This window comes from Carettochelys insculpta, chromosome 8, assembly GCF_033958435.1.
Source record: "Carettochelys insculpta isolate YL-2023 chromosome 8, ASM3395843v1, whole genome shotgun sequence".
NCBI classification, from domain to species: domain Eukaryota; kingdom Metazoa; phylum Chordata; order Testudines; family Carettochelyidae; genus Carettochelys; species Carettochelys insculpta.
The window spans coordinates 20,359,701-20,382,419 of record NC_134144.1 but is presented as its reverse complement, the minus strand read 5'-3'; the positions used below and the strand labels follow the sequence as shown (position 1 = coordinate 20,382,419).

The window sequence follows — 22,719 nt, the reverse complement described above, 5'->3', positions numbered from 1 at the left end:
AAAACAAACCATAACAAAGAACTTATTAGTCTTACATTTACAGTTGACAGTAAAACATGAGATAGTATGCAGTAGTGTATTTCATGGTGTTACATGGTAAGCGCATTAGTATTGGTGTGCTGCTATCTGTTAACGGAAGCTTGAACAGGTAAGGAACTCTGACAGCTGAATTATTAAGAAATATTCAGAAATGGATTTATGTCGCAGGGGTTTCAGAACCCACTGCACCTAGGTCATTGCTCACGCTGCCTTGGGACTAGCTGCACCGCCTGCTGCTTGGGCCACCCCAGGCAGCTGGTCCTGGGTGTTGCCTGAGAACATTGGTTCGAAAGCAGCAGCTGAAAGTGATGGCTGCCACCACTTTAACGTTGCCCCTCGTCGTCCGGAACAGCAGCCGTAAACCCCAGGCTGCCCCCTGCATCCACACAGACAACATGCCACACAGCATCTGCCGGAGCACCTCCCCCAACAGAACATCTGAACTTTAGTCAGTGGTATTTGCTGTACAAGACACAGAAAGGCCACGGGCTGTGAATTTTATTGCCTATCACCTTTCATGACTTGTACTATAAATACCTGACTGAATGGTAGCATTGCTCTAACCAGCAAAGGAATGTGTGTGCATTTCCCACTACTTGTTCTGGAAGGCCAGACTGTGTTCAAATCAGAGTATTTTTAAAATACAAAATATTCTGTGTCAGGATTAAAAAAAAAACACAACCATTTACATTCAAAACTATGCAGCCACACCCCTCTCCTCTCACTTCTGCAATAAAACAAATAACATACCACGGTATCAATCTCCGCAGGGCTCACCATTCGAGACACCTCATCAAAATCTTCAGGAGACATGGGTAAGAGGTTTTCTGGGGTCTGGAGTCTAGAGGGGTGGCTAACATGGAGAGAAGGAACAAACCCTCAGTATATTATCAACTCCAATGAGCGTGCAGCACCCATGAAGTCAATTCATTTCCCATTTAAACTCCTTCCACTTTAATTGGCATGGTCTCTGGCTCCCTCTCATTCAGCTTACAAGGCAACAAGGAGTTCTACTGTCACTGAGAAGGGTGACTCCATGAAATTACATCTAACTCATTTGGCAATGAAGGTCATGACACAGTCTGATCAGGAGCTGTCAGGAAGACACCTTTCAGCAAGAGGATTCACTAAAGAGGACTCCTGAGCAGGGTTCTCTCTAAACTGAGTGCTTGGGCAGCCACCCAGGAGAGATGCAAAATGCTGCCCAGCTGACGGGCAGACAGTGCCCACAGCCAGCAGTGTGTGTTCCTAATGGTGGGGCACATGCAATTTATTCAGCACATGGACAGAAAAAATTAGAGGGAACACTGTTCCTGGATCCCATATGCAATCCCATGGAAGTCCTGGGACAGATGCAATAACCATAAACTGGTACCTATGAATCCTCTTGCCATTATGTATCTATACAGGGATAAAAAAGCCATGGCCCCCGCCTTTCAAAAGGGGGATGCTAATAAGACTTTGGGAAATGCTAATGAGGTGCTCTATAACAATGCAGCAGCTAATTAGCATAATGGCAGCCACAGCAATTCGGAAGTGCTGCTTTTGAATCGCTTGCTGCCCATGTAGACAGGGGCCTTTCAAAAGGAACCCCCAGTCTTCAAAAGCCCCTTATTCCCACAACCAAATTTTGAAGACTGGGGGGAACGTCTGAAAGGCCCCAATCTACACAGGCGGTGTGTGATTTGAAAACAGCACTTTCGAATCGCCTCGGCTGCCATTATACTGAGGCACTGCATATCGATGGAAGTGCCTCGTTAGCATACCACGAAGTGTCTTATTAGCATCCCCCTTTCGAAAAGTGGGGGCTAGTGTAGGCATAAGCTACAATGTTTCACTCTGCTGTGCAAGAGTGCTTTTAACATAACTGAACAGCAGGGGTGTGTGGCTTGGGAAACACATTGGTCTCACACACTGGTCTCCTAAAATCAAGGCAAGGAAGTTCAGGTTAGGCCAAAGGAAAGGGAGGTAGCGAATCTGTATGAAAAATCAACTACAGGAAACAGTTGTAAATTGCCCAAAGATTTCTGTATTTTTTACTCTAATATAGCAGTGGGTTTTTTCTGTTCTATTAAGTCGACTACAGTGTCTTCCCACCCACCTGGCTTAGCAAAGCGAAAGAGAGCTCTAATGACAGATCATGTACACCTTTTACACTCCTAAATTATACGGAATTGGTTGTACAGTTGAGCCTCCCTGGTCCGGCAGCTATGGGACCTGACTGGTCCCAAATGAGGGAGTTTGCTGGACCCGGGGAGGTTAAAGCCCCCTCCTACCCCCAGCCACTGGTCCTGCTCCCAGGCTCCCTTCCTAGCCATCGACCCCAACCCTGCACCACTGGGCTCTGCTCCCAGCCCTGGCCAGACTCAGCTGCTGACCCACCTCCCAGCTGACCCCAACTCCAGCAACGTATGTAGTCCAAGGCTGGCGAACCAGTTTCAAACACTATCCAGTTTCTATCAATCCCACTCTTTGGTGGAAACTTACACTTCAGATACGGAGATTAATTCAGTCTTGATGTATCCAGTCCCTTTGGGGCCATCTAAATCCATAGGCTCAGAGGCTTTAAAAAAACCCAAATACATCAATGCTTAGCAAATTTTCACTTGTGGATAATGTTTTCTATGAATTAAAAGAATAGTGTCAAAAATTACATAACTGAAAGAGTAGAAATGAATAAGTCAATATCCTTCCATTTGGTTGTCATGGTGCATTAAAGGGTTTGTGTCAAGTCAGTTCCCCCTGTTTGGGTGACTCTTTCCACACAGCAAAAATGGGGAAGCGGGAGAGAGAGAGAGAAAGGAAAACAAGGCCTGAGCCTTGCAGGCAGCCACTTTGACCCAATTAAGTCAATGCAGAGCCATGGAAGTGCCATGACCCAGTAACATGGAGCTAATTGCTGGGAGGGTGGGGGAGGGGAAGGGAGGTGGAGGTTGTAAAACCCCAAAATATGGCAGGCAGACTGAGGTGCAGCTGTATGGCCTGATACTATACACATTTTTCAGTCTGATTACATTTCCCATTGACACCAACCACACCTTTATTTTCACTTACTGAACAGTTAAGTTAATTGCTCACATTTCAGATGGGAAGAACCCAGGTGTGGTTTAAAACCATTGACCAATCTGGCTCTACTACTGTCATTTCACTGTGTAGCACAGATGCAATCTGGTATTTCAATGACAACCAGGTACCTCAAAACACACTTGCAGATGAAGTGCTGATACCACTTACATTCCTTGGGCCTGGAGTAGTATTTCCCAAAGGCATTGTCCTTGGGAATATTTGGGTACAGATAGATCAGTGGATTCTCAGGAATATTTTCAGCCGCCATCACTTTGTAGTTGCGAATGATATCAGGGAATGAAACAGCTGAGAGCTCTCTCTTGGTGTAAGGCTCGACGGAATGGAACTGAGGTTCTGGTGAACAAAGAAGGGTGAGAATCCAGGACAGGATACTTGATGCATGATTACAAGTATACAGAAAAGCACAGCTGAGCTTACCTACTCAGAGAGGGTCAAATGAAGGAAGAGCCTGAAAGACTGAAATCTAATTTGTGCTGTTACAATTCACAGTTATTGTCAGAGCCAGTACCGCTCCAGGCAGAGGAATATGTGGCTGAATATACATAAGAATGGCTCTTCAATGAACAAGTCCTGTGGCACCTTATAGACTAACAGATATTTTGGAGCATAAGCTTTCGTGGGCAAAGACCCACTTCATCAGATGCATGAGTTGGGGGAGAGGGGAGGATTTCCAGAGGGGTATTTAAAGAGTGGAGTCCCAGTAAAAGAGAGGGCCGGAGCTGACAAGGTCTAGTCAGTAAGGAGGAAATGGCCCATTATCAGTGGTATGTATCAAAAGAGGAAAAAACATGTCAGATTAGACATGGGGATGTAGTCCATTGTCAGAGTCTAATGGGGAGATATTAACACCCAGGGCAGAGAATCTGCTTTTGTAAGGGGCCAGCCACTCCCAGTCTCTGTTTAATCCTTGGTTAATGGAGTCAAATGTGCAAATAAATTGCAGCTCAGAGAGTTCGCTCTCCATTTGATTTTTGACATTTCTTCTTCAATGTTTTATTCAGATGGATAAATGTGTGTTCACCCTGGCAATGGACTGTAATCATATATTTAAATTAAGACACACTGAAATTTAAAAGACTAGCCCTTTTCAGCCTTTTCTGATAAAAATCAGTTCACATCACATCACCTGCTACCTGATGTGACCCAAACAGCCATGGCTGTTTTATTACAGGGGCAAGCAGGATATGAAGATCCTGCAGGCTGAAAGTTTTGATAGAGACAATACGTCAAAGGAAGGTGCCAGACAAAGGAAGATGCAGGAAGGCCTCAGAAAGGGCGATGCCATGGACGAGACAGCTGCTTTCAGCAGCAGCGGTTGGGATTTTCCTAGGCTGTTTAGTACACGGATTCCATCAGAAGTAGCAGCAGCCTCCTGCCATCTAGGGGTGCTCGGTATCTGACAGTATAGGTTAGGGGGATGCAGGGCACTAAACACCACCCCACTTCTGCCCCTCTGCTTTCTGATTTGCTCACCTTGATAATATTTTTCTGATTTGTCAGCCCTGATTACTATTTTTGGTTCTCTGTGCCTTCAATATTGAGTCTGTTCTGGTCTGGCTATGGTCTGAAGAAGTGGGTCTGTCCCACAAAAGCTCATCACCTAATAAATTATTGTGTTAGTCTTTAAAGTGCCACTGGACTGCTTTTTTGTTTCGATAGTATATAGACTAGCACGGCTATCTCTTTGTTACTATTGATTGCACATGGTGTCTCCTCCCACACCCTGTTCTGGAGACAAGTACAGGACAGCTTCTGGGAGTAGGGGAACAGCAGGACCAAGGACAGCTAATGGAGCAGTTATAGAGTAAGGGAGGTATCCTCCAGGGAGGGCAGTACATCAGCAGCAGCAGCATCTTGGGAATGGAGAGCCTTGGGCAGGTAAAGGAGAGAGCTGGGACCCTACCAGGGATATGGGGGGAGGGGCAGGAAGAAGGCTATGTACATCTTGGGCTCGGGGGGGAACCTGGAGTGGGGGAAGATACTGGGGGCAGGGCTTGCAGATTTGTCCTTCACAACTTTAAAGGCCCAACTGACCCCCTGAGAAATGCCCTTACCTCCAATGAAGTAGTCAAAGTGGCCTACCAAATTGTCTGTGGAATATTATACCCGTGGGGTTTCTGTGGCACATATCAGATGGGATTGTTAATTTCACATTATTGCCACACTCTGTGTAAGGGAGACAGAGGCGACACAGGATTCGTAACTTTGGTTTTAAAATGTAGGTATAAACCCGCTATTCTCTGTGTTCACTTACCATTTTGGGATCCCTCTACCCAGGTAAAAGTGATGGCTCCTTCTCGGCTACTTTCACTAAATCTCAGTAAAAATGTTCCTGGCCTTTGGTCCTTTAACAAAGCACGTTCTCGCTCCTTGCTGATAAAGCCCATGATACAGCTGTAAGGTTGAAAGGAGAAATTGTACAGTTTACTTCTAAGTATATGAGGTATTAGCCTAACTCACATAACTAAAAGCAGAATTGTCCAACTGGTTTATAACACCCCAGGCTGCTGTAACATCCATCAATGCACAAATTAAATGCACTCTCACTCCTGGGTACAGTAGTCCTTGAGCTGCAGCTATCCAGAGAGTGGTAATATAACCTCCTCTCTTACACTATGTATAATAGGCTATAAAAGCCTATTTTTTCGGCTATCCAAAACAACCAATGTCTCAATTCAGTGAGTAAAATTACTCAGCTTACTCGTTTGCAAGACCAGAGCCTAAAAGTCAGTTTTAGCTAGAGAGAGCATTAAGAACATATTAAAACTGCCACTGCTTTCCTTGTTGACATCCTGTGCTTTTTAGGATCCCATGCTCCCTTTGGAATGGGAGACAATGGTTTGGGTTTCTCAGTATTCTTTGGTTCTGTGCTCATTTCCCAGACAGCATGTGTATCTCTGCCAGGTCAGATATTAACAGTCTGTTATTTCAACCCGAGTATTTCATTGTGTTAAACCATGTTCTATTACGCTTGGAAACACTCTGAAAGCAGGTCACTTTAACTTTCGCTCCCTCTTTGTGCCATGGCTACCAGATGTATGTTGCTGTAATGCTTTATCCCTCTGGAAAGGTTTATTTTTTGTCTTCACAGTGAACCCTAACAGAAAGGAGCTCTGATGAGAGAACATATGGGGCTGTGTCTAAGCTGCTTGTGAGATTACCCACACAGGGCAGAGTGGGCCTGCATGCTATCCCAGCGTAACATCGATTCCATAGGCATGATGGTGACTATCTTAGGAGGATACCATCAGTATGACACAAGAGTCTCAAACAGGGACATGAAAAGCGTGCTCTTAAAACAATTATTTCTATCAATTAGCAAACCTATGTTTTCAAGCTTGCAGATGAAGTAGCACTGATGCATTCACCTAGCAGTACTGTCCAGATTCTCTCCAGTTGATCACAGATTGAGAGAGACCAGAGGGTTTGTTTTTTTTTTTGGGGGGGGGCGGGTGTTTTGGCTTTAAAATAACATTTAAACCAAATTTTATATATCTGAGAGTTCAACCATTGCTCTTTTCCCATGCAAACCCTCATTTATGTCATCAAACCACAAGTATTCCAGGCAAATATCTATCTTGGCAAGCCCAATAAATTAGGGAATGCAGCATCAACCCACATGAGAACAGTAGAAATCTACAAGGTAAATCACATTTTTAGATTTTTTAAAGATCATTGCAGATGTGGTAGTGAACTACCAAGTATCCCTTCAGGACTACATATTGCAATGCTTTGTTTGGCAATCTTCAGCTTGATATGTGACAAAAAGCACTTTGAGGGCAATAAGATCAATGCTCATGCCAGAATTGTTGGTTGTCTGTCTGATTTGGGGCCTTTTATGGTTTGAATGGATTATTAGTCCCTTTTAATTAATTTTTTGCTATTTGGCTTCCCTAGAAAAAAAGTAATGGTTTAAAGCCTGTGGCCAACTTATCAAACATGTTCATCTTTTTTCCTATAGATCTTTTATTGTGTCACTTGACTACAAATCCTCTAGGTTGAGCTGAAAATAAAGATTTGGTTGTACCCTTTATTACTGCATTTGGTCCTCCACTGTTCAGGTGAAAAGCTGTTCTTTGCAACTCTGGTTATGTCTAAACTACAAGATAAGTTCAAATTTATTAATATCCATTTTATAATGCCTTTTTTTGTATCCTCACTTCCCAAAGGCTCGACATATTGCTTCCATGCTGAAATCACCTAACATTGACTATTGCAGCAATGCATTGTGGGAACCTATCCCACAGTTCTCCCAGCCCCGCATTCTGAGGCAGGTGCAGCTGTGCTGTTTGTTTCCTGGGTCCTTGCAGCTTGGGGGACCCAGGAAACTGACAGCGCAGCAGCCCTCGTCAATTGCCCTGCTCCCCCAAGCTGCGGGAGGGACCCAGGAAACTGACAGCACAGCAGCCCGTGTCAATTTCCTGGCTCCACCCCCCAAGCTTCAGGACCAGGAAACTGACAGCACAGCAGCTCTGGTCAATTTGCTAGCTCTCTCAAGCTGCAGAACCTGGTCAGTTTCCCAGCTCTTGCTAGTAGCAGGGAGCCAAGTGCTGTGTGGGATACACACAGGATGCTTGTGGAGGCTAATAAATTTAAATTAAGCACATGGCGCTTCCACACTAGCTTTTATTTGAGATTTTAAATTTGAAATTGATGCTATATCCCTCCATTAATATCAACATTTTGTTATCAATATTAGGGCAGACTAAACTGAGCTAATGACAGCAAAGACAGTGACTTTTAATGTTCAGCTAACTCCTTTAAATTTGTTTTCATCTCGTAGCGTACACACAGCCTCTGTGTATGTATAAGTTGTTGTTCTTCTTGTAGATTGTATTAGTGTTACGACTGTGTGAGTGCTGGATACCAAGAATGAAATTCTAGCTCCACTGAAATCAGTAGCAAAACTCCCATTAACTTTAATAGGGCCAAAATTTCATCCTGTTAATTTAAAACAAACAAGCATAAACCTCTTCTGGGTGTGGGTGTGAGAGAGTTAAGTCTTTTGGCTGAATCTTCAAAAATGCTCAGTAGCCAGTAGCTCCCATTGTTAAGCCTAATGGGGCTGGCAAGAGAGTACCTGGAAAATCTGGACACAACAATGTGCACTGATCATTTTGTAAAGTTAGGGCAAGGATTTTCAAATAGGAGCAGAGGTGGTTTTTTTTATATATATATATAAAAAAAGAGATGTGTGTCGGGTGGGCATCAGAAGTGGAGGTGACAAGCATGTTGGTGGTGGGGGATCTGAATGGGAAGCTTTAAGTAGAGAAGTCAATTTGTAGCAGCTAAGCAGAAAATCAGGGTGAGAACTCGGCACACTTCAGTAAAATAATTTCAGTGTTAAATCAGTAATATCTGTGAGCCTATTTCAGTCAGACACTTCAGCATTTGCCTAACTTGAAGCTCATATGGAATTCCGTGGTTCACATACACAAATACCCTGTTCAATCAAACCTTATATTCATAATTTTTTGGTCTATGTTTGTTAGGCCTGGATACGAACACCCTAAAACAGTCATTAAAATGGTAAGAAAGTTTGCCATTGGCAATCAATAACTAATGAAAGCAGTCTTAATATATAGCCATTTTTACAGAAAACTACTGAAGGTTCACAGGATCAGAAGCACCTTTCATCACATATGAGCGGTGAACTGGATTGTAAAATAAGGTCAGATGTGAACTGGCAACTAAAGAGCAGGATTAAAGTCTCATTTTGAGCCTATTTCTGGCTGCAGACACAGCCCATTTTTAAAGGGACTCTTTGTGACATCAGCAACACAAAAATGCAAGGTTTCTGAACTTTATTCAAGGAGAACAGAGCTGATTTTTCTATCAGGAAACGAGCTTTATTATTAACATTTTAATCCTTTAATGTTGGATCAGGGGAAATTGGTTGCTGTAGGTGGACCCTTTTGCTGTAATCAGTCAATCCAGCTGTTGCCAACAGGAGGCATTTTTTTAAACAAGGGTGAACATTGTACAAGGTTCTCCTGCAGCACTTCAGTCTTCATCAGCTAACCTGCTGTTCTTGTGAGCAAACTCAGTTGTGCCTTGGGCTGGTGTGAAAGCTTACTGCACTGTAGGTTATTGGCTAGTGGCTAATCTCACTGAGCCCAGAACCAGTCTGAATTTTGAGCTTTGGAATTAAAAGGCCGTGCAGTGGGGTTATTCACTAGACTCATGGTGTTTTCTCCACTGCTTCAGCTAACATGCAGAGGATCTGTCTGACTCCTTCCCATGAAGACCCAGACAAAAAAGCTCATTTGCCCTAGAGAAATACACCTGTTAGTCTGTACCATCATAAAACAAAAAAGTCCTGTAGCACTAGCAATATAATTTATTAGGTGATGAGCTTTCATGGCACAGACCCACTTCTTCAGATCTGGAGAATCCTGATAACTGAGATGAAGAGAATTTAAAAGAGTGATAGGAAAAAAATGAAATAAAAACTTGAAAATAAATTCCAATTCAGATGCCTTTGTTTTAAAATGCACAGCCAACCTCAGGAAAATTCTTTCTAGCAACCACAGGCCATACCACAGAAATACTAATCCTGGAACCTTTCCCTGCAACAATAACCATTGCCAACTCTCTCTACATATTTACACCAGAGACAGCATCGCTGGACTGAACCCTGTCAGTTACAAGATCAGGGGTTCATATTCCTGTACCTCCACTAATGTGATACATGCCCTCATGTGTAAGCAATGCCTCTCTGCCACGTATATTCGACAGACTGGATAATCACTTCACCAAACAACAGACACAAATTAGACAGTAGAAATTTAAATACACATAAACATGTAAGTGAGCATTTCAATTTAGGAGGTCATAGTCTCTAACACTTAATGGTGTGCATTTTAAAACAAAGAGACTTTCACACCACACTACAAAGGGTGTGAATTGGAATCTGAATTGGAATTTATTTTTATGTTTGATACTTATCACCTCGAACTCAACAAAGATATCAATTACCTAACGCATCACAAGGACAATTTCTCCACCTTTGATATTCACAGTGACCCCAGGCATTTTATTTAAGTTAACAGACACTTGCAGAAGCTTTGTCTCTTCCCCCTTCTCCTCCCCAGCCCTGCCATATCTAGCTGATTCATCAGTTTTTATTTCTGGCTTTTTTCTATCTTTCTTTTAAATACTCTTTGTCTCAGTTATCAGGATTCCCCAGATCTGAAGAAGTGGCTCTATCCCATGAAAGCTCATCACTCAATAAATAATATTGTTAGTCATCAAGGTACTACAGGACTACTTTTTCATTTGCCTTATTTAGCTCTCACATTTGATTTCCAATCACAATGGTCTTCTTAACACAGCCAATGGCTTGAAACATCAGCTATTCATCATCAGTTACACAAAGATTCTTACCCATCATTCCAGAGACATAAGAGGTGCTTTTTAATGAGTTCAAGGATGCCCTCAATCCACAGCCAGAAGGGAAAATTTTTATCATTTATATTTTCCTGAAATTACAGGACATGGAGAGGAAGACACAAATAACTGTTACAAAAAGAAAACTGAGTACAATGGATTTGACTTATAGAAATATCCTAAAACAGCTGCAGTATCTCTCCTTCCTCTCTTGTTCGACCCCTATTTTTCTTAACACATTCCCTCTTTCTTTTTTCCAGTTGTTTTTATATATTTATTTATTTTTGCTCTCTCGTCTTCCCTCCTCTAATAGAGAGTGGAGAAACTGGAGCTATGAGGACAGATGCTGTGTTGGGGTGAGATGCCTCCACTGGCACCATCCCAAGATGGTCTCTGTGGCACAGGTGCAGGGAAGAGAAGCTTGGGCTGGCAAGGAGGTACCTGGTCCAGCAGCAACTTACATGTGACCTGCCACTACCACAGTCACGTATACTGGGCCATGTCTTCATTGCAGAGTTAACTTGTGCACTTCCCGGGGCATTGCCCCTAACCAGTGGAGAACTACCCTCTTTATTTAAGAGCAATGAAGCGCGTTCACTTTATGATTCACGGGTAAAATAAAAGTGCAGGAATACACTGGCTCATATCTATGGATTTATATACTTCAGTATAATCTTACACACATATATTTTAGTGTGTGTCTGTCTGTCAGTGCTATGTTTGTTCGAGAACTTCTCTTAAACTGTAACAGGTATGACCACAAAATCTGGTATGCAGCTTCCTCTTACCCCAACTTAAACCAAGGTCAGGGGTTGGTTGTGCCTGGAAAGTGGGAAATGCCTGAAATCCCAGGACATCTCAGAACATGGAAAGGGTGGGGGTGGGGCAGAAGAGAGACACACACACAGGAGGGACACGACACTGAGATGGGCAACTACAGCACCAAGAGGCCAGCGGGGCTGGGGCACTGCCACCTTACCTGCCACAAGGACTGGGTAAGTAGCCCCTCTGCCCCAAATCCAGAGTCTGCCCACCCAGTGGAGAGCCTACGGGTTGCAGAGAGAGCTTCTGCAGAGGGGCAGCCCCCAGAGCCTGGCTTCTTCCCCCCAGACAGTGCCAGGCCACAGGGGCAGCTGAAGGGGGCAACACCCCAGAGCTTGCTCTCCCTTCAGAGAGCCTGCAGGCTGCATGGGGAGCCAGCTGGAGGCAGATCCAAGAGCCTGTCCCCCCTCCACTGCCTGCACTGAAGGCTGGGGACAGTCCCCAGAGCCTTGCTTCTTTTCAACAACCTAAAGGATGGGGGAGGTCTGCAGGAGGGAGCGGCAGCCCCCAGAGCCTGGTCCCCAGGATATCCTGTAGGTAGTCCTGGTAACCCTTTCCCCACCTCCCAGACCTCTCCTGAGACCCCAGCCCTGACTTCTGCACCTCCCACCTGCCTTGACTTGACTTCTGCAACACAGCTCCCTGCACTGAACACTCACCTATGCGCTGCCCCTTGCCACCTACCCCTGTTCCAACAGAACCCTCACTCCAGCTGTCATTTTTCTTCATTTTTGGAAAATACTATCATTGAAAAAAACGTGTCCATTTTTTCATTCATTTTCAAAACGTTACTTCAGTTAAAGAGCCAAGCAACACTGGATACATCTGCTAGGGAAACCAAGTTCTCCAGTCCCTGAAAAGATGCCCTCAACACACCATCTAATCTCATTCCATATAACTCACATGAACCAAGCACAACAGAATCCAAATATTCAATCCCCTCTTGCCTTCCCAAAAGCCTAGTGAAAAATAGTCTAAAGATAAGCACTCAGTACAGTACTCAAGTAGAAAAACTCCATGCAAGAGAGTCCTCAAACAGGACGAGTCTAAGCTTTACCTTTGTTACATAACTGGTTAAATAGATCGTTCCTACCTTGCAGAATCTTGTCCAAGGAATAAGGCCATCAAGAGAGCCCCCACCTGTTTGACCTAAACAACAAACCAACAGATGGGTTTCAGATGCATTTATTTGAAATATCAATTCAGCTCAAGACTTAAGGAAGGCGAAACCAATCTCTATTTGCATATTAAATTCTAAGCATCTGTTTAGTTTCAGGTAGGGGGGTAAAAAAGAAGAATGATGCTATTGATTTAGCAGTTTGAATAGCTGGCGGAGGGATGGCAATGCAATTTTGCACAGTAGTCCCTCTAGACTAGAAAGAGTTCTGAAGAAGCAAAATGTATGTGAATGATAAATATATGTTCTCTGAGGTGTCAGCAAGAGTAACAGAGCTCTGCTACAGATACATATTCACAAAAATAAGGGTATAATTTAAAATTCTTGTTATATACTAAGACCTTCTCTTCAAAGTAATCTGAGAAAATTGGCTCATTTATTGGCAGAAGCCATCACACTGAAAAAGAGCACCATCCATGTGAGTTGAGAGAGAGATTTGTCCCACTGACTCATTAATTATGGCAACATCCTGTGAGATCGAGTATTTTTTCCCATTTCAGCATTAGTGATTTGCCAAAGGATACACACAGGAAGTCTGTTTATTCCTGGTTACGTTCTCCCGACTCCCAACCTACCCTTAACCACAACCATTCTCTCTCTTGTTTGAATCCTGACGAGCAGGTGCCTGTTTCATTTTAAAGGAATGTCTATGGTTTTTCCTTTTAAGAAAACTGTAGCCCAGTTGCCTCTGCTCATCAATGCCAACATGCTCAAAATCCCCCAGAACACACAACAGCTCTAGGCATGGAGTGTACATTTGTTAGCTCAGCTCACAGAGAACGAAGATTTAGTTAATTATCACTATCAAGTATTCTTACTCCTTTCACAACTTGAGTTTCATCAATGAGTCACGGGACTGCAGCATCTCACTCAGCTATACGTTGTGGCCTGCCAACTGCAAGCCTTTTCCGCTTGACTCCGTCCAGGATCCTCCTCCTGCTCCTCAACCTTAATTGATCATACTACAAACTCCAGGCACAAGTGAGAAGTCTCCCCCCTTGCCCTCCCTGTGATCATCTAGAAAAAGTCTCAATTCCTGACATCATCCACAGTGTCCCAGGAGAGACTACACCCACCCTGCTACCTGGGAGAATGGGTACAGGCTATATAAGCAGACAACTGAACACTATACATGGGTTGAACCTCTAAAACCCATGATTCTCTGGGCAATAAATTCGAGAGTTCCTTCTGTGCTGGCAACACCTGTGGTCTGGCAGTGTGGCTGGGAAGCAGGCTGGGGTGCATGGATGGGAGGCATTTTGGGGGAGCAGCCTGGCTGGGCCTTTCAACAGCAGGCTGGGCAGCACAAGCAGGGCAGTGTCTGCGAGCCCAGCCAGGACAGGAATTGGATCCAGTCGGAAAGGGTGAGGGGGCTGGTCGCTGGTGCCTGGAGCAGGACCAGGCAGGGGGCCAGCAATCAGGTCCAGCAGGGAGGCAATGGCAGCTGAGACTGGGAGGAGAGCTGGGAGTGGAGTCAGGTAGCAGGGCTGGAACTGACCTTCCCTTGTCCACAAACTCCCTTGTTTGGGACAGGGCAGATCCCGAGAGTGCCAGACAGGGAAGGTCCAACCTGTACTACTGAATGACACACAGCACAGAAGGAACTCTCGAATTTACTGCCCAGAATGATGAGTCACTCATCAATTTTTCCAGTACTGAGATTAAGTTTTATATTTAAAATGTAATGAAATGAAAGGGAGGGAACCCATTTACCAGTTTAAGTGAAGTTTACCACAGTTTGGGAATTTCCTAAGTTGTAAAATGCCAAACCACCAGAGGTATGTCAGTGTTCAATCTCCCTCTAACAGCAGGAAATATACTTGTGTGTCTTTGTTATTACAGAATTTTAAAACACACAAGTGGTCTAAACTAGCATTGGTAAAGTATATTAACAAAGACTGCCAAACCTTTGACATCTTGAGAACTTGCCAGAGCCAGAAAAAATGCTTTATAAAACATTGGACAGCTGGGATTTCCAATTTAGATTTTTTTTAAACTATTTATAAACTTTAAGGCCAATGGAAATGCTTCCTAGGAATTAATAACAACAAGTTTTATTTGTTAATTTAAATCTACCCTTCTGGACTCATATCCAAACACTATTGTAAACCTCGAGATACATGCACTCAACATACCCATCTCACATTAGCGCGATTGGAGGGGGACCCTGGAAGCTCCAGCCAGAGGCAGCCGCTGGCACACAGGCAAGGGGGGAGGAGATCCCCCAGTCAAAAGGGAGCAGAGCTGGCCCTGAGCCTCCTGACCCCCACTCAGTGACAGCATTCGGGGGAGACCTGGCTGTGGGGATCCCTGTTAACAAGGGGTTCCCCCTATTCCCTCCCCACGATGGTATTGAGGGCACCCCAGGCCAGCTGTGATCCCCCTTCACAGGTGGCAGAGGCTGCTGCAGCTGAGCTGGCTCACAGCCAGCCAGCAACCTGTTAACACGGGGATCCCCGCCACCCCCGCCCCCTCCCAGCAGCAGCACCCCAGGGCAGGTCTGGCCAAGCAAAGTGCTCCAACAGCTCGCTTCCCCCTTTGGCGGGGGGATCCCCTGCTCCCGGCTGCTGCTGCTGGTCCCGCACCCTCGGCTTGCGCTAATTTCGAGTTACACCTGTTTTTCCAGGAACTTAACCCTCGCACAAATCTTGGGTCCATTATACAGAATGCAATTAGCCAGGGTCTCCGAAAACCAGACAAGAAACCGACATCTTTTTATAGTTCATTTTTTGTGCATTCTCACTTGAATAATGAATTAGGGTTTAGCTAAGGAGGGGAGAGGATAGCAATGGGTCTCTTGGTCTAGCCCTGTCTTTTATGCGGTCAAGACCATATATAGCAGGCCCAGGTAGGTCCATGGGCAAGTGTAACATGAAAACTCGAGACAAAAATTAGAGTTACTGCAAAAAATAACCCATATCCTGAAGAGAAAGTTCAGTATTTCAATGTTTCTGCCCACTTAGAAACAGTTTTGGGCCCAATCCTTCAAACGCACACTCAGCAGACTTTAACTCAAGTATACAATTATTTAGTTTGTATGGAAATGGAAAACGGCTTCACCATTAAGTGTGTGACCACAATATACCTCTATCCACATTACAGAACACCACACGTTAATAGTTTAAAACTGGATTACCAAGTGTAGCTATTAAAAATCCATTTAAAATAGTGTAAAATCAAAGTTTTCTCCAAATGTACAAGTAACAATGCTCATAATTGCAACAACAACAACAACAACAACAAAACCGCAGAAGTCCAATATGGTAGCAAGTACAGCTGGTCAAATTGTTCAGACTTCAAAATTTGACTTAAAGGTACAAGCTTTTCATGTGTTTCTATGGAAATGTTCATTCAATTTTTGTCAAGCAGTAAGTAATTTTTCCCTAGCAATCAAACAGGTCACCTACTTACTTACTACAACCAAAAGGAAGGAACATGAAAGGGCTTCAAGATGAAGAAAATTTTCTATAGAATCATACCTAGAAGTTTCTCCCCCAGCATGTTCAACTGATCTGCATTAAGTCCCCTTTTGGTTACAGAAGAGAACTGCCAACTCAGTACTTCAGAAAGCTGAGACCATCTTGCAAAAGGTGGGTTCAGAAAGAAGGATAAGTTCTAAAAAGAAAACACCATGGCCACAATTTTAAACACACATGAGATTTATCAACAAAAGTCTATGATTAAAAAAGTAACTGAGTTTGCACAAGATGTGATGGAGTCTGATGATAAATGAGGACTTCTGCATTCAAAGAAGGTCTAGTTAAGCTGGAGAATCGGTTAACAATACTGATGGATTCTTGTTCTCTGAGAAGAAAGCAAGCTATGGCACTCCTATTTTATTTTATGGGTAAGACTAAACCCATGCATGTTACTCAAGAGGAGTGAATGCAATTAGTAAACACATACAGAACTCCAAGAAAAGCCAAATAAACAGGTGTATAAATACTACAAACAATTTGCTTGGTTTAAACACACACACACAAACCCCAATAAAACAAAAACAACAAAAAAAAACTTACATCCATTAGGAACTGAACTTCAGGAATAAAGATGAGAGAATGAATGATGTCAAATATTATGAATTAACATGGAAAGACAACCCACATCTCCCTTGTAAGTTACACACTGGTTGTCAGAATACTGACTTACACATTCAACATCCTATCTATGTTTCACACCAACAATACTGGAAGCACATATTCTATAAATACCTTGGGTTCGGTAGTCAGCATATTGTACCACAAAATGGAAGCCCATCCGCTTGGAAGCTGGCTTACATTTGAAATCACAACAATGGGAAGGGATGTGGTCTATAAAAGAGAGAGATGTTTTGGAATTAGTAGAGATACAGCCATACTGCTGTATATACTAGAGTATATATACCTATATCAATTTCTGTGTAATAATCTTTCATGTACAATAAACACGTTATCAGTATGTTTGAACTGGGACAATGTCTGTGCAACTAATTAATTCTGATGGATACTGTGAAGTGATGTTATGAAAAACTGCTGCATTACCAGTGTCTGTATGCATGTGGATCAACAATAGCTGACAGGGCCTGGAGTCGCTATACCCCAGACAGGGACAATGTGACATACTGAAGATTAACAATAGCAGTTAGACCTCATCGACCTCATTCTAAAAAGCAGCTGCAACCTTAGAAATCTTGTCATAATGAGAAACACTGAAAACACGTCAATGAAAGACTCATTAGTGAAGGAATGTAGTAAGTGCTTCTAGTAAAGACTGCTATAACTGAGTTTGCAAATCTTGTTTCCATCATTCCCTATTTTCACATGAACATAACTTACCAAACCTTTTGGGTTTGGGTGGAAGGCCTCTAGGTCTGCATATGGAAGAAAGGGAGAACTGAGTTTTTTGGGGACTGGAGGGCATGTGCTGGAGTTGGTGGACATCCCCCTCAACCAAGATGTCTGCTTTACATCTCATTCAGAAAGGTTGGCACCCCCAACAGCACTTCTAATGCTGGGCGACTAAGCTACTTCTGACCTGATGGGAAGAGTTCTACTCAAAGAATGGCAGGCACTACTTCGTGCACTGTTCTTTGTTAGGTTTTACAAACCAGACCCAGCCTTACTTATGTATAAATATATGGCTGGAGAATGCTGGGAGGTAATCCTGAAAGTGAAAGCACAATTGGAACTGCAGCTAGCAAGGAATGTGAAGGGCAACAAGAAGGGTTTCTACAGGCATGTTAACAATAAGAGGGTTATCAGGGAGAGTGTGGGGCCATTGCTGGATGAGGGAGGTAACCTGGTGACAGATGATGTGGGAAACGCTGAAGTACTCAAAGCTTTTTTTGCCTCAGTCTTCACAGACAAGGTCAGCTCCCTGACTAAGCACGAGGTGCATGCAGTATGGAAAAGAGGTGGGCAGCCCTCAGTGGGAAAAGAATGGGTTAAGAGCTATTTAGAAAAGCTAGACACACACATATCTATGGGTCTGGATTTAATGCATTCAAGGACACTGAGGGGATTGGCAGATGTCATTGCAGAGCCTTTGGCTATTACACTCGAAAACTCGTGGAGATCAAGAGAGGTCCCCGATGATTGGAAAAAGGCAAATGCAGTTCCCATCTTTAAAAAAAGGAAAGGAGGACAATCCAGGGAACTATGGACCAGTCAGCCTCACCTCAGTCCCTGGAAAAATCATGGAGGGGATCCTCAAGGAATTCATTTTGGAGCACTTGGAAGAGGGGAAGTGATCAAGAGTAGTCAACATGGATTCACCAAGGGCAAGTCCTGCCTGACCAATCTGATTAGCTTCTATGATGAGGAAACTGGCTCTGTGGACTTGGGGAAGTCAATGGATATGATATACCTTGACTTTAGCAAAGCTTTTGATACAGTCTCCCACAACATTCTTGCCTATAAGTTAAGGAAGTATGGATCAGATACATGGGTTATAAAATGGATAAAAATCACAGAATCATAGAATTACTAGGACTGGTAGGGACCTTGAGAGGTCATCGAGTCCAGCCCCCTACCCTCATGGCAGGACCAAGTACTGTCTAGACCATCTCTGACAGACATTTATCTAACCGGTTCTTAAATATCTCCAGAGATGGAGATTCCACAACCTCCCCAGACAATTTATTCCAGTGTTTGAGTGGTGAAGCACTGGAATGAGATACCAAGAGAGGTGTGGAATCTCCATCCCTAGAGGTTTATAAGTCCCGGCTTGACATAGTCATGGCTGGGATGATTTAGATGGGGTTGACCCGCCTGAGGTCCCTTCCAGCCCTATGATTCTATGTTTACTTAGGTGCTGAGATTTGAAAGAATCAACATACAAAGACCTACCACTAAGTGCAGTGTCATTACTAAGTATCATCAATGTATTTGAAAACAACAATGAAGGCAAAAAATGCTGAAAATTCTAATACAGTCGAACCTTAATTTTATGAATTCCACTCTCACAAACCTTTTCCTGCAACTTGACAACAAAAATCACAACAAAAATGATGCTGAGGAAGACTAAGTGGATGTCTTTGGTGCATTGAAAATGCCTTTGTGCTGGCTTGAAGGACAAGAAGAAAGAGATACAATGCACCATCTTATTATGCATCATACCGAGGGCTCTATTTGTCAGAGCTCACCCAGGTCATAGTCTGTAACTTTCTGCAGCTTCTGTAACTTCTGCAGCGGCCAGTGTGGCTGACTGAAGGACTGCCCAAGCAGATGGCTCCAGGGCCAGCTGCTCAGGTGGCCCTGGGGCCAGCCACACTGGCTTTTGTTTGTGTAGTTCCTGGGGCCAGCTGCTGCCCCTCCCAAAAATAGTCCCCACAACACTTAGCTTCATGACAACCAGGAAGAAGCACAAGCTAAAGTGGTACTACTATGTAACAAGATCTTCTGACCTCTCCAAGATCATCCTCAAAGTGACTGTACAGGGGAAGAGAAAAAGTAGAGGAATGAAGAGACAGATTGACAACATAAAACATTGGACAGGAATGCACTCAAGAAAGACTCGAGCACTGACACAATTGTCGGGGCTGCAGACAATTGATTCCTCATCAGTTATGGTGCTCCTACGACCAATGTCATTATGAGAGTGGTGGTGATGAAGATGATGTATAAGTCAAGGACTGGTCACAGGCTGTAATTTTACGCTTATTGCCATAACCATGGTACAGATACCACGACTAAATTGTAGTCTTGAGCATAAACACTCTAATTCTGAGACATTTTAAAAATTGAACTCGGGCTCCAATTTTTTCATAAAATAGGAGTTCTACTGTACATAAATAACACAGAATCTCTGAGTAATTGTATTCCAAATTAATTGCACCCCTATCTAATTTACGTAGTAACCTTACCTCAAGATCTACCACCAGCCCGGGCTGGCACAGCTGAGTTTCAAAGCTCAGGGAATGAAGTTCTTCTGTTACAATGAGAGGACCCTTTAAAACAAAAATAGAGAATTACATGATTAAGGTCAAATCCCTTAAAATGTTGTGAATTAAGACATCTTAAGCTGTTAATATTTATATGTTATGTTAAATCCTGTTTAACATGTACTGGGAACTAATTTTTTGTGAGGTACCATTTATTTCCGCAGCAATGCATAAGCTATGGAATTACTGTCATTCCAAAAAAATTTGCCATTTAATATTCACTGGTTAATGTCAAAGCAAGGCCCCCCTCCAAAAGCCATTTTCAAATATTAAAATGAAATGCCTCTAGAAGTGTATCATTAGAGGGGGAAGAGAACAGTTTGAAAGAGAAGTTTTTCAGGGATAAGGGGCTGGCGACAGGGCAGGCTTTAGCAGGCAGAGGCACATCCACACAGCTTCTGTACTGCTGGCAGCCCCCTCTGCCAAGAGCAAAGTCTTGCACGGCTATGCTAATTAGCTGCACGAGTATGCAGATGGAAAACCATTTGCAATTTCCAGAAATCTCATTAGCATAGCACTGCCAGCAGTAGCACTATGCTCTGGGACCATGCAGACATGGCCAAAGACTGTCGTCTCCTGCCCCCACCAATACAGTAAACTCTTTCATATGTGACACGCTATAAGCCAGAACTCTCAAATAACTGGGATTTTAACCATAAGTATATGTTAGTGATGTTTTCCATACATACAGTCTAGTGAAAGTAAATACAAATAAATACAGCAAGTACAGTATAAGTTTGCAGTGCACAATACTAGTGTTGTTGGTAAATAAAGTACACTGCATACATTTTTGTTTGTTTCTTTTATCTAATATTGTTTTTCTTTAGTGTTATGAACTGCTAGATATCTCTCTCTATTATCCAGAATCTTTGACCATCCAGCAACCTCCCAGTCCCAAGGCTGCTGCTTATGAGTTTACTGTATTTCTCCTTCTTCCTACTTGTTTAAAAAATTATTCATTTTAGAAATGCAAATCAGATGGAGCACAAGGGCAATATCACAGGATAACTCTGGGTAGTGTCATTCAGCTTTGGAAACCAAAATGCTCATCTTTGCCCTGTTAGCTGAAACTTCTCTGAATCTGTTCCATTGCTCAATTCTAATTGCCGAACACTGGGTGATGAGTGCCCTTTGCATAGGTATACGGAGGTTACCCTCCACAGGCAGTTTCACCCCATCCAGGCAGCACTCGCCTTCATCTCTCATGAAACCTTATGAGTCCTTCCCTAAAACTCGCAAGTCGTATTAGCCAGGGCACTAGCTGTGGCTGATAGCACCATCCGCTTGAGAGCACACAGATATTTCAGCAAGAACTTGCTCTGAGTCCCCTCCGTGGCCGCTGCTTAGTAGTCCCAGGGGAATTTTGCCATTGGCCAAACCTCGTTAGATCTATACTCCCATAAGACAAAGGAAAAGTACTGAGGTGGGACCGTCTACATCATGGTTTCCCAAACTGGGGGGTGTGAAGAAATTCCAAGGGGGCGCGAGGCAACCCTGTCCCCTGTCATTCCACCCACTCCAAGAAAGAGTTGGCCTTTGCTTCCAGCTCTCAGCCCCTGCCATTTTAGGTGGGTGAGCCAGAACAGCCGCTATAAAAAACAGACAGCCAGCGAAGACCCACATGGAGCTAGCTGACTTCTGCAAGGGGGAATGAGTGTGTGGGGGGGGGGGAAGAAGGATGGGGTGAGAGTGGGCGGCTTGTAGTGCTTGGCTTTGGGAGAGGGGAGGGGAAGTGGGGGGGCTCGCGGGGCTTGGGTGGCTGGCCCCAGCATTGTGGGGCTCAGTAGGCTCGGGCTGGTGGGTGGCCAGCCAGCCCAGCAGCATGGGGCTTGGGCGGCTGGTGGGTGGGCGACTGGCCCCAGCAGCACGGGGCTCGGCTGGCTCGGGCTAGCCGGCGGGTGGCTGGCCCTGGCAGTGTGGGGCTCAGGCGGGAGGCTCTGGCAGCACAGGGCTCAGGCAGGCGGGCAGCTGAGGCTGCACCAGGCAACCACAAGGGGCCAAGAAAAACTATTTGTACTTTTTTTTCATTTTAAATAACGTTTTTATATCAAATTTTTGTGTTTATTTTAAGTTACGAATTGAATATTTGGTTAAATGGGCGGGGCGAAGAAGAGGTGCGGGGGTCATAAGGGTCTCTCAAAAAATCAAAAAGGCAGCGGGGCGTGATGCTGAAAAGTTTGGGAACCACTGCTCTGCACAGAACAGCGCCTGTCTTTGATTCCTGGGCTTGCTCTCCCTGAGATGGTAAGTTCCTATCCTCCTCTGCCCCTTTTCTTCTTGAGGACTTTTCCATAGGATTGGGCAATTCAGCCCATCATCAGGCATTTTAGAGCCATCTTACAAAAACTGGACCAAAAGGGCAGAAGAGAGAAAAAGTCTGTGCTTCTTACCTCATTAGTTCTGCATCCTGTATTTTTTTGTTCCTTGAGTTGCTGAAAATGAAAACAACCCAAAATAAACGACAGTCCTGACTGAAAAAGTGACCGTGTTACAAATAAAAGATGTGAGTATTTACATAAATAAAGCAGGGTTTGCACAGTCCCTTCTGCATAACTGGCCACAAATCTGCTGTGTAAATCTCTGATCCTAGGTTGCTCCCAAACGTGGGAACCAGAGGATTTAACTGCAGACACAGTAGATAACTGCTGACCCTTTATAAAAGCATTCGGATGTGAAAACAGGTATTGACACCTGAATTAACATCTTTTTATTATGCTACAGTGATTATGTAGGAAAGGCCTTTCTTGGAGGCACAGCAGCAGTTGTCGATGGGGGTAAGAAAGAC

The 22,719-nt window shown here is 43.9% G+C and overlaps 1 protein-coding gene across 1 annotated transcript in view; it reads right to left on the bottom strand.

Moving 5' to 3' along the window:
- STAT1 (signal transducer and activator of transcription 1) overlaps positions 1 to 22,719 on the bottom strand; it is a 64,839-nt gene that overhangs the window by 4,202 nt on the left and 37,918 nt on the right. The window contains exons 14-23 of the mRNA XM_075002006.1: positions 22,325 to 22,366; positions 19,857 to 19,940; positions 16,726 to 16,824; positions 15,994 to 16,129; positions 12,431 to 12,486; positions 10,513 to 10,607; positions 5,381 to 5,520; positions 3,274 to 3,459; positions 2,527 to 2,602; positions 790 to 892 (exon numbers count right to left, since the gene is read on the bottom strand). Coding sequence (XP_074858107.1) covers positions 790 to 892; positions 2,527 to 2,602; positions 3,274 to 3,459; positions 5,381 to 5,520; positions 10,513 to 10,607; positions 12,431 to 12,486; positions 15,994 to 16,129; positions 16,726 to 16,824; positions 19,857 to 19,940; positions 22,325 to 22,366 — 1,017 coding nt within the window. The remainder of the gene's footprint in view (positions 1 to 789; positions 893 to 2,526; positions 2,603 to 3,273; positions 3,460 to 5,380; positions 5,521 to 10,512; positions 10,608 to 12,430; positions 12,487 to 15,993; positions 16,130 to 16,725; positions 16,825 to 19,856; positions 19,941 to 22,324; positions 22,367 to 22,719) is intronic.